The sequence below is a fragment of the Gymnoscopelus microlampas genome, assembly GCF_963454915.1.
Source record: "Gymnoscopelus microlampas genome assembly, chromosome: 9".
Taxonomy (NCBI): Eukaryota; Metazoa; Chordata; class Actinopteri; order Myctophiformes; family Myctophidae; genus Gymnoscopelus; species Gymnoscopelus microlampas.
Window position 1 is genome coordinate 39,828,227 of NC_139946.1, and position 12,657 is coordinate 39,840,883.

The following is a 12,657-nucleotide window of genomic DNA, read 5'->3' on the forward strand; positions in this document are numbered from 1 at the left end:
TAGTTTTGTGATCGTATCCCAGTCACGTTTGTATCAAACCATCTTTTGAATATTGCAGGAGAAACTTTCCTTGGAGAAGAAACTTAAGAAGGCCACCTTTAAGATGACGTCTCAAGGCATGTACGCTCTGCTAAGCAAACAGGTATGATATGACTAGGCTTTTCTAGGTGTTTGAAGCTTATCCAAAGAACACAGGATTATGTTTTCTCCCCTGTTCGTGAGTCTCTCTCCTGTTTGTGAGCAGCTCATCTCGAACACTTTTTACTACTACCACTGATTTCTCAAAAACTCACACAAATCGGTACACATTTTCTCTGGAGTAAACAATGGCCATCAAACAGGGTTTTGATAATCCATACCGTTTGGCTGTAATGAGATTCACAAAATTGTGGGCACTGACTATTTCTTACAGAAAACACTGTATATTATGAACACAACATCCAATCATCCCTAAAATCGAATCGCAGGTTGAGGGACCATTATAGATTGCATCTCCAAAAGCGTTCACTTCTGCCCATAGGGAGCGCCACAAATGCGGGAATAGAAGTTGCACCGTCTGTCGTACAAACTATTTCCCCACACAGCTTGGTATAGTATATGCAAAGGATTTTAATGGCTCAGAAATTACACGAAAAATGTGCAATTAGCAAAAAAGCAATTGACCACAATCTGACTGTTAATTGGCAAATACAGCTTGCATATGCTGGTTTTATTTGTTCAGTAATTGAATAGAACTGAATTCCCCATCATAAAGACACAAAACCATAGACAGACTTTGTTAATGCTTTGACACAAATAGGGAGGGATAGAAAAGGATTTGTAAAAGACAATATGTGGAAAGGACCATTGTTTCTTAAAATCTATGGGAAATGCTATTAATGAGATTACATCTTTAACAGGCTTAGTCTGTTGTCTGGAATAATTTGTAAACCACCTCACATTTGTCCATTATAAAGACATGCCCAAAATAGGGATAGGCCTTCTAGGTTGAAAGTGGTTAAATGTGTCTGTTTTTTTCCATTAACAAATATTGCACATGAATATGCATATGAATTCAGTGTATAGCCTTTATGGGGCAGATGGGATGGATAGCAGGGTCTGTTGTGTTCATGAGCCCGTGGCAGGGTTGGAAGGGATGGTGGTGGTTGATGAACGGAGGGGGTCCTGGACGACCTGGGGGGTGTGGGTGGCCAACAGGGTGGCCATGGGGTGGGTGGGGTGGGTGGCCACCTGCATGGGGTGGGCCTGGACGAGCGTGGGGTGGGGGGCCTGGACGTTGTTCGCCATCAAATGGAGGTGGTCCGGGACGACCCATGGGAGGGGGTCTGCGGTGTGGGCGTCCACACTTGGGCTCAAGGTCCACAGCAGTGGTGTTCTGATGAGTGTAAAAAGAAAACATAATGGATAGTGCTGTCTTTCTGAGCAGAATATTAGCATAACAGTAACAAAGAATGGTGTGGTATTTGGAGAGAATAACAGCAAATTGCGTACATTTTAATAACTAGGACGATGCCCATTTGGGACGTAAACCCCTCCAGTTATATAATTCCCATTGTACCCATTGTCAGAGTACTTAGTGAAGTACTTATTATTATTATTATTATTATTATTAAGTGACACAGACAGACTGACAGACAGATAGATACAGAGATTTGTGGATTAGAGATAATAGACCGGTGCCCGTTGAGCACCCGCCTACTCGGGAATGATGCAAGTTGGAAATGCATGCCCCACCCAGTTATGCAAAACCTGTTTGTCTGTCTGTGTCCCTTTTATGCCCATATATGGAGATCTCTGTATCTGTCTGTCTGTCTGTGTCCCTTTATGACCATATATGTAGTTTTGTGTCAGGCATGGCCAAATATGGAGTCCAGGCCAGTCTATGACGTCTGTACTATGATGACATATTGATGACATCAGGGAACTCCATACATGGGGTTATAGTGTTTTACCCGTATGGCTGTCTGTGTCTCTTTTATGCCCATGTATGGATATCTCTACATGTGTCTATGTGGAGTTCCCTGATATGGGCATATTGGTTCTCGACAACCGGATCTCTATATATAGGGATATAACGGTTGGATCGGTGGTTCAGGACAGCCTATAACTGACTGACTTGACGCTGGGCACGGCACTCCCTCGGGTCGTCTGTGTCGAGCCCGCCAAGTTTGATGTTGGTTGGTTGGACGGTTCTCGAGAAACGTGAACTACAGATGGACAGAGATTTTGTGCATTTATTGTAGGATTTCTGGACAACCAACCACCATACCGACGACTTCCCAATCCGACAGATATAGTACTGTATGTACACAAGCCAAGTTTGAAGTCAATCGGTCGGACGGTTCTCAACATATGCAGGGGAGACACACACAGACAGACAGAGATTTGGTGCATTTTAGATACTGTAGATCTATATCTATAATGCAAAAACTGTGTGTGTGTGTGTGTGTGTGTGTGTGTGTGTGTCTGACCATCTGACCGATCTTTTTTGCGTGCGTATCGCAGAGGACCCAAGTGAAGTGATGTGCCAATGAGCATTTTTCCAAATGTGCATCAGCCTAGTATTATCAAATGTTGACGTATTAATAACATTTCTCCACTGCATTTCCCCATGTCCTCTGCTTTTGGTTTTAAAACTTTTGAGAAGGTGATTAGGGTGAAAACATAAGTAAAAATCCAAAGTACTATACTGTAGGAACCTGGCGGTTCTGAGGAGAGGATTCTGGGTGATTTTACCAAAGTGCAATATTGATGAAACTTATTATGAATGGATTTGTGGAAGTGGACATACCTCTGGTGGATAGAACTCACACTGAACCTCCTGTTCTCCTGTTGTCATGGCATAACTTGATTGGCAGAAGGCGTGACGCTGCAAATAAAGGTTATAGTGAGATTAGACTTCTCCTCAACACCATAACTCCTTTGTCTGTGCGAGTGTGTAATATGTCTGTGTGTGTATTGCAGTGGTTCTCAAAGTGTGGTCCAGGGACCCCCAGGTGTTCCAGGGTCTCCCCAGGTATATGACTCACAGTATCTGTATCTCTGAGAGTATACAAATATGGGTACATCTGGTTCCATTTGTTCACTCAAGGGTTACGGGGTCCGTGGAATGCAATACCAAACTGGGGGTCCTTGAAATTAAAAGGTTTGAGAACCACTGGTGCATTGCACTTACAGCTCTGTCACGGCAGAGGGGCACACATGCCTCTATAACTATTCTGGTCCCCATTGGGCAGTGTGACTCCACAAGGGCAAAGTCAGCATAGTAGTACATCGATCCCATCATGGACTAGTGGGGGAAGAGGAGAAGGAGTAAGTTGGAAACAAAGGTAGAGTGTCATATTTACATCAATAAAAAAAAAACATGATTTTATAATGGTTGATCCAGAGAAGTGAGTTGTTTTTTTTTGCAGTGTCAGACTGGTGTCATATATTCCGGTCCGAGTCAAGCTGTATGACGAGTACATGTGCATATAGAAATATAGACCGTGTGGCTCATATGACGCATGTACTGTATTTGCATGAGTCAGAGTTCAGTTTGATGTTGCTGTGTAAGGGATAGGCCACACACTCATAGCCACGAATCGATGCAGGATTTATTTAAAGAATACCAACATTTCGACCTGGAAAGGTTGTCTTTAGGGATTGACAATCCCTGAAGAATCTATGACTGTGCAGCCTTTTCTTTACTTGTAGACTTCTCTACCAAGGTCAGCAGGACCTCACCAATACTGGTGTGCGCCCTCCTCCTGTTTGTTTTACTGTGTAAGGGACAGACACAGTATGATGTTACTGCATCAGTGTAATTATCTGTCTGTGCCCCCCCTGGTGGTGATTTGTGCTCCACTGAACACCCCTTGGGCCTTGCTAGTGTATGTTTGTACCACTGAAGACATTGGGGTTGGAGTCAAACAGCATGTGTACAGTATAGGAATGTGTGCATGTTTGTTTTGTGTGCTCGTACCCCTAAAGTCATTCGTCCCACTTCCATCAGAATGAAGTAGCGTGGATTGGTGACGTTCTGGTTCACGATAGTGACACCTTTACGCACAGACTTAAGACCGTCTGCATCATTGAGGGGTCGCAAGGTGGCGCAGTCAGGACATAACTTCACTAATTCCTCTTTCGTCAGTGCTACACACACACACACACACACACACACACACACACACACACACACACACACACACACACACACACACACACACACACACACACACACACACACACACACACACACACACACACACACACACAATACACAAACGGAGTCAACAAATATCAGTACATTTGTCTTGTGTGAATGTTTGGTTCTGTGTAAATAATTGAGACTGACAGCATGTGACTGCTGAGAAGTTATACATTCTATGACTTTTCAAACCAATAAAAGATGGCTTTGTGGCTACAAAATATCTTCCTCTAAATCTGGAATGTGGTCAAACAAAGGCCATTCAGTTAAGTTATTTTAAATGGATCAGGGTTTGCAGTCATTTGAGGGTATATAGTATACTGTGTCCAGAGTGTATACTGTATGTATTGCACATCTATTCCTTTGGAAAATCCTCATTATTAGACTTTAAAGGTCCACACCTTACTCAAAATCTGTCTCCATACTTCAGTGAGGCTGTGGTTTGAGTGAATGGAATGGATGGCGTGAATAATAAGAGCAATCCCCACTAACATTCTTTGCGGTACATTACTATCAAAATGCTCCAATAAAGGGAGATCTCCCGGATGTATTTCATGTACATAAGCCTCAGTGGTGGAAAAAATACTCAGGTATTTTACTTAATTACAAGTAGTAATTCCACAAAGTGTAAAGATACTCCATTACAAATAAAAGGCCTGTGTTCAAAATGTTACTTGAGTAAAAGTACAAAAGTATTGGCATCAAAATGTACTTAAAGTACCAAAAGTAAAAGTACTAAAGTATTTGAAAATAGCAGAGATCGGCTTGTAGATCGGCTATGATTGTGTGCTGGTGTCGTGTACCAATATAGCAGATCTAGACTCACAACAACGTATTGCGATGCAGTGCATTAGATCCACACAGTCCCCCACAGGACCTTTTATGAACTTTACCTTCCTACAGTACTTGTCTTGTAAAGGTGTTTTTACAACAGCCAAGCAATTACAATTTTTAAGCCACACTCCAACTCACATGCTCATGATTCCCACACAAAACGATAAGCTTGGGACCTATTCAAGCAATCCTTGCTTGCTTTCTATTGTTTTATACAGTACCACTTTGAATCAAATTATTCCTACAGTACATAACTGTTACTGCAGTACTGCACTGCCTTTGAGCATTTATTTTACTGTGATTATGGACATTTCTGTAATGCTGAAAGTACTCAGCTTCTCTGTGTACTTGCCTATATACCAGTGTGTCTCCTGTAATTACAGTGCAGAACACATGGTGGGTTTTATATTGCTAAAGAATAGTGGTATGAATCTGTGTTACTTTGTCATGAGTGAAAAGGGGCTAGAAATCAGATTGAAGCTTTCTTGAATAAATACTGTAAACGATATATTGTTTTAAACAGTGTAGTGTAATTGTCCTTTTATACTGATTATGTAATTGCACTTTGCACCGCTTGGCTTTCAATGAACTGGACATCACTGTGGAAATGTTTGCTCTGTCAAGAGGCATTGTGTGCAAATCACAAAAAAACACAGGGCAGTTTTCAAGTAAGCTTTCAATGCATTCGTAGCCCACCTGGTTTGGTGTCACAGCTATATTTGGTGACGTTGGCGACACCGTCTTTGACCGTCACAGAGACACTACACCCTGCAATCACCATCTGTAATGGGAAAGAGCCAGAGGTGTCAGTTTTACTGACAGAAACTTTTCACATTCTCCACAGACTACAGTTGAGAAATAATGTACCGGGTCACCCATGTCTCTGACGTTACAGTCCTCAAAATGTTTGGGGTTGATAACATGACACTCGGTCTCTTGAATGTCCAGCATCAACTCAATGTTACACGCTCCCTCGACCTGGAAAGAGACAGATTCACCCATAATACACATTTAATGTAGTTATTACAAGATATGTAGTAGACATAACTGGTTTATTAATAATGTGTGTCTTGGTAACATAAGTGTCTTTCCCATTGCGCTATTTAAGCATCTTTTAATTAGTGAGAGATAGGGGGTAGGGATATAATTAAAATGAGTGGATATTGCACTCCTTATTCTGTTGACTTACTATCACAGAACTTATGTGTATGTCGCAATTTCTTAAGTACATATCATTTTCCTCTAATTCTACTCTACATTATTCATTCTACTACTCTAGAAATGCCATTTCAACATGTCATAACACTCGATATTCAAAGACTTGAAAAATGTCTTTAATTCCAGGATTTGATCATCATCATCATCCTTTTGCCGTACCTGTATCTCACATCTGATCTGTCCATGCAAATTTAGGTCAATGTCCCCCACCTCTCCTTAGTATGGCCCCCAGTGCCATACGGTCTTCCCTATACAGTATTGTGTACACTACACAACACACACAGACACACTGTCACTCTCTGTACCTGTTCCACTTTGCTTGCGCTGATCTTGTCGAGCTTGAACTTGTAACCATGGTGATGATGCTCGTTGATGGTGTGCATGGCCAGGCGCGCTGCTGCAACTCCCCCATCGTCTGCACAGGTTACTGGCTCCACGGTTGGAGCAGCCCTGCATGTCAGCGCTGCGAGCAGCGTGCTTACCAACACCAACAGTCGCTTCATGGCACAGACAGACCGAGAGACACACAGGACTGGGCACTGCTGCTAGGGTAGTTATATAAACACAGAGAGGTTAAGGATGGACAGGATCAGGGTTGCCATGTCCTCTTATTATAAGCGACTTTGGGCTTGCTTTTCTGTAAGGTCGCTTGTAAATATTGGTAGTTTGCGGGTTGCGGTTTTTTTGGGCTTGTTTTTAAAGTGTATAGTTGTTTATTTGGGCTTTATTTCTAACGTTGTTTAAACCAGTGGTTCTCAAACATTTTCATGGCAAGGACCCTCAGATTAATATGTAATTGTCCGCGTATCCTCATCTGAAAACATTTTGTGCCAGCGACCCTGTACCAGATTTTTGTTTATGTATAAATGTATTAACAAAAAATCTAATTTTGCACTTTTTCCCCATTTCTTTTTGTTGAAAAAAAGCAGATCTACAAGCGACGCGTTGTGAGCTTGTAGATCGGCTATTTTCAAATAGCCGATGTAGATAGGTTTAAAGTGTCGGTCGCTTCTTTTGGGCTTGTTTCATAGACCTGGTTGCTTATTTCTCTCGCAAAACCTGGCAACACTGGACAGGCTGGAGGACAGAGGACGGAGGGAGAGAGAGAGGGTGAGAAAGAAATGGACAGGGAGGGATAAAGGGGGGGGGGCAGCAAAGGATACAGAAAAAGTATACTCTTGATCTGTATCCTTTTTTGGGGGGACTGAACAGACAGCTGTCACACTATGTACAAACAGAGACTTTAACCAGGCAGTGGAGTAGTTTGTAAACGTATTTGCATTGGTCATTAACTCTCTTCTGTTATCTGAAAGTGCCAGACAGAAACCTGCTGCAGAAAATATTGTCTTACTGTCCTAATGATGAATTCAATTGTCACTACTCTCTCAACTCACATAACTCACAAACACATAAATAGCTATGTGTGTGTGTGTGTGTGTGTGTGTGTGTGTGTGTGTGTGTGTGTGTGTGTGTGTGTGTGTGTGTGTGTGTGTGTGTGTGTGTGTGTGTGTGTGTGTGTGTGTGTGTGTGTGTGTGTGCGCGTGTGTGTGTCCAAATCAGAATATGATGTGTCTTCTTGAGAGTATAATGTGTCTCTCTGTTGGAATTGCATGTAGAATACCCATTACCCTTGCAGCTGAAGAAATCCAAAGATGTGTTTCTGTTACATTCTACCTGGAGGGGCATAATACAGTATTAGAACATGCAAGTGGAAGTAGTGCACACTTTCTCCAATCAAAATATAAATACTAACGTTGACTTGAGTTTAAACATTTACAGTAAGTATTTGGCAGGATTGTCATTGACATGTTCTAAGAATTTGGCTACGAAGAATTCCAGTAGTGCCTTGATTTAGCTACAGTTATCTAAGAGAATATATAAAGATGTTTTTCTGTTTTTATAAATTCTATTTTAGATCAATGTCATTTGAGGTCCAGGCTTCGTCTGTGTCCGAGAGGCCAACTCTGAACCTTGTTTATTACACAATGTTTCAAGGTTAGCAATTGGCTGATCAATATGGACTGGGTCAGGTAGTGGGAATTAGGATAGATTGGTTGCCATGCTTAATCATTAACTAGGCATTTTCAATCAATATTTGAATGTTGAATTCAGTAGGACATGTCTGTATTAACATTGCAAGAAATGGACAGGGAAAAAAATAAAATGCCCAAATTATAAAAATGATCTAGGAAAACATCTATGGTCTGTAGTTGTGGTTAATGTTCTTGACCCTGAAACATAAGTGACCCATTTTAGAAAGGCATGTTAAATCTTTTAAAAGGCTTGATTTGAACCCACATCGATGTCATGCTGTTTTGCGGGGAGTGAAGCTGTTATTCAAACATCAAGGGTCGCCGGTGACTCAGTGCATACTGGTTAGCAGTGTTGCCTCACAGCAAGGTTTGAATCTCATTTGGATCCTTTCTGTGTGGCCTTTACATATTCTCCTCAAGTTCACCTAGGCTTCTGCTGGGTGCTCCACTTTCCTCGCACATACAAAAGACATGCATGCTAGGAACAAGGCGTTGCAATGAAAGAGCATGTATGCACAGTCTACCTATCCTGTATAAATAATGGCAAAAATAGCAATCCTGATAAAAGAAAATATAAATTAAATATTAATGGCAGCTATGGATATGCCGCCATATCTATAGCATACCAAAAAAGAAATTTGGCATCATACTGTTTGCCCACAAAATGCATCATGGGATTTGAAGGGACACAGAGATATAGACAGGCAAGTTTGTCAATATGAGTAGTAGTATAAAAGAAAAAGTTGTTTCTATGATAATCATCAAAAATGAGGTGAAATGCACACCAACAGGCAAGTGTATCTTTGATACAGCAGATAAACAACCACATGGACTACCTGAAGTAACCTCATGAACGGCACTATCCACAGTTGGAACAACACTGTCTTTATTTGGAAATAGAGAAGAGCACACACTCAACAGTATAAATCCCACCGAATAAATAAATGTAATAGACAAATGATTGGAACATGAATGTTTGAATAAGTAAACAATAATAACTGATACAAAAAAATCCCTGAAATAAATAAATAAATAATTAAAGCACTATATACAAACAAGATGCTAATTACGAATATTACAATTCAACACCTAAATTGGTTCACGAGGCTCAACATTGGGGCTTAAGTAAATGTCTTATTTTTCTCTGATACTGACAGAAAAGAGTAACATACTGTAAGATGCTACTTTAGCACAGCAAAACAGGGCTTTATGTAACAGATTACACATACAGTTAAAATTACAGTAATCTGATTACACTTTTCTTTAAATATCATTACACTTACTGACAAACCTCGGCAATCAATTTAGGTTGTAGGGAGGAAAAAAAGCATTTAGATGCATTTACATCTTTAAATAATGGTTGTTGATTGACAGTGATGATTACACTACAAATCACATTACAATCATGAACTGGAATGTTTGTAAGGCAATTCACCCCAAATTAACAAGTGAGATTTGGTTACCCAGTGGTATACTGTTTACAATGTAAGTATGTTAAAGTAAAAATTAACATGGCATACATTTTAAAAGTAATTTAACCAAACCTGCATAGAACTAATGTATATAGCTAGCTAGTATATAGCTAAAAAATAAATAAATAAATAAATAAACAGACGGTTTGTGATTGGTCAACAATCAATGGCTTGAGGTCTAGAAAGGGTGACAGAGCACATTCATTAAGCCAGTTAATCCCACACTTTGATTCTGTACAGGACACTTATAGAAACGTTTGGAACCATCAATTACAGGACCGATAGCTAATGCCCTTGAATGTAAATACATCACATGCATGTCCACACTGTACATCTAGGTTGGTAAATGTTTCCAATGTGATGGTGAATGTGAGGACAAAGATGACATAGCTCAGAACTTGACGGGAAAGATTGTGCGTTCTTGCCTATCTCACATCTTTTGGGATGAGCTGGGCTGGTACAGCAAATTGGGCTCTGTGTTCACTGTGCAAACTTTATTTATTTATTTCACTTTTCTTTTAGCAAAGCAGTATTGATTTAGAGCTTATGCTGGGCATAGCTACTGTTGCTATGCAACTATTAACAAGTTGCTAGAAGCGTGAGCTTTTTTGCAAGCAGTTGGATGTTAACAACATACTGAGCTCTTAAGAGCGGGAACATGCTGCAGTGTGGTCAGTACTGCAATAAGAGGCTCCCAGTGGATGGATGCCCAGCCCTGACATAACTGCCACACACTGTTTAATAATTTCTTTCACTGAGAATGACTTCGGTGCATAAGGCTCTGTAAGCTTATTGTTTGTGTGAACATCCCAGCGGCGGTTATGCTGAACATAAAAGCATGTTACTTCAGTGACAGCATCATTAAAGCCCTATAGCAGACTGTTGTTGTTGTTGTACCACAGGGGTTTATACCGTCGCATACTCGGCAGTAGTTGCTTATCTCTCCATTCAAGTTCAGTGTGTGAAGTCTTTGGAAAAAAAACAATGGCTGACTTGGAACAGGAAAAACAAGAATATGACCCTACAGAATAATTGGGTCATTCTGAGTGAAATATATCAATTTGCTTCCCCTTTATAAATCATGTCGATGCCGTAGAAAATGTGTAGGTCAAAAAACTGTTGGGATCTGTTGTCTACAGGATGTAGTCCAGGACTATACATAAATGAATTGGTTACCTATTTCCTTTCATAACTCTCTTTTCTGTAATTACAATGTAATTAAAATTCTAACACAGCTCTGGTAAAATCTTGAGAACAATGAACAGTAAAAAAAAAGAGAGAAATAAAGAAACAAACTAGAATATTGCAATTTAAAGGGTTCCTGAAAAAAACATCTTTGGAAAAGGGAACATGATATCATGCGCATTTCACCAACACAGATGTTTGGCACACAATGAAATGTCAAAGTCAATAGAAAATTAAAACTGATGTTCACTAAGAAGGAGTTTCTCCTTCCCTCATGATCAAGCAAGCTTCAGTTCAAACTTATTAAATCTCACACAGTGTTTGGCGTCCTCTGTCTGTTTATAGCAACTTCTCTTCCCATACAGTACACCTAAAATCTGTTTTTTTTTTATATTAAATTGCAGTGGTGTGGCACATGCAGTTGTCACACTTCTTTCCAATCCAAACAGAACCATAGCTGCTCGGAATTCCAATGTAAACCCAAAGGGTTTGAAGTCCTTAGAGGTCCATTTATTTACATTTGTACACTGTCACGAGTTACAAATGGATAAATGAACGCTGAGGATTTTAGTGTGTAACCTTAGGAAGTCTTGTAAAAATAAATAAATCCATTTTACCAGCATTTGCTTTGCATTCTATCAGCATACCAACAGGCCCCATACAATTAAAATCAAGTCTGTTTACCAGTCTGTTTGTGTTTTCCTTGAAAACAAAACAAAATTGTTGACTCATCCTGCACTTGGGGGTTTATACAAAAGTTCCGTCTAAAATAATTTTATAGAATTTGTTTGTCCTGCCTCCATTTTTATAAATCCTGCTATTTGCTGACTGCACAGGACACTATAGCTATCCGTGGTTGGCTTACAGAAACAATACAATGACAATCTTTTATTTTCTCTGACCACCAGGCTTCAGCAGTGGGCTACAAGGAGGACAAGCAGGCAAAAACCTAAGTGTTATCTTTGTCAATCGATTATCACAAAGTTGTATTTGAAGTTATAACTATGTGTGAGGTCTCCTGTAGGTTTAACCTGGGGTTAAGGCAAAGATTAGGTTAATAAACAACTTTTTAGGTTCTGGTTTGTTAGCTTAGCTATAAGCTTGACAAGACGAGCCCTAAGGCACCGCCTCCGGGTGAAACACCTGGTTTTTAATGAGGCTACTAATCAATATCCGCAACATGTCCCTCCTTAGCTTCCTGTTTTTAAAGGGAACACTTTAATATGCGGAATCAAATGGCATTCTGTCAAGTCATTTCATGGGGCCTTTAAAGGACCATAACAGCATATGACTTACAGTACTTTGATGCCAACCATTTTCCAAAGCATACCATAATTTGTTTTATTTTCAAGGAAGCCATAGGATTCCAATCATTTCATTCAAACTTGCTTGAGATAGGTGATTAAACTGTGAAATGTATAGCACTTTATGTTTAATGCATCTTAAGTTTAGCCATAAACAGTCCCTGGAGAAAAGATACACATTTCAAATGCCCATTACTTTTTAACTGCACAATGATTTAACCAACATTGACTGAATTATTCTAGTAAGGAGAAATTTAACAACCCTGAAATCTATAAATAAACCTATTAACAGGTTAATGTTTATGCAAGAAATATGGCTAAAGCGGTGGATAGATAATGACGGGTATTGGCACAGGTATGATCCTTTAACAAGACCACAACCATCAGTGATAGATACCATAAAATGTACATTCCTAAAATAA

The 12,657-nt window shown here is 40.0% G+C and overlaps 1 protein-coding gene across 1 annotated transcript; it reads right to left on the reverse strand.

Moving 5' to 3' along the window:
- Window positions 1-1,054: 1,054 nt before the first annotated feature.
- LOC311051530 (alpha-2-HS-glycoprotein-like) lies at window positions 1,055-6,744 on the reverse strand (the record flags this gene model as incomplete). Its single annotated transcript, XM_084066107.1, has 7 exons — window positions 1,055-1,375; window positions 2,792-2,869; window positions 3,176-3,289; window positions 3,965-4,134; window positions 5,720-5,804; window positions 5,891-6,001; window positions 6,547-6,744. 7 exons carry the CDS (start codon window positions 6,742-6,744, stop codon window positions 1,055-1,057), a joined length of 1,077 nt encoding a protein of 358 aa, XP_083922233.1.
- Between the last annotated feature and the right edge of the window lie 5,913 nt (window positions 6,745-12,657).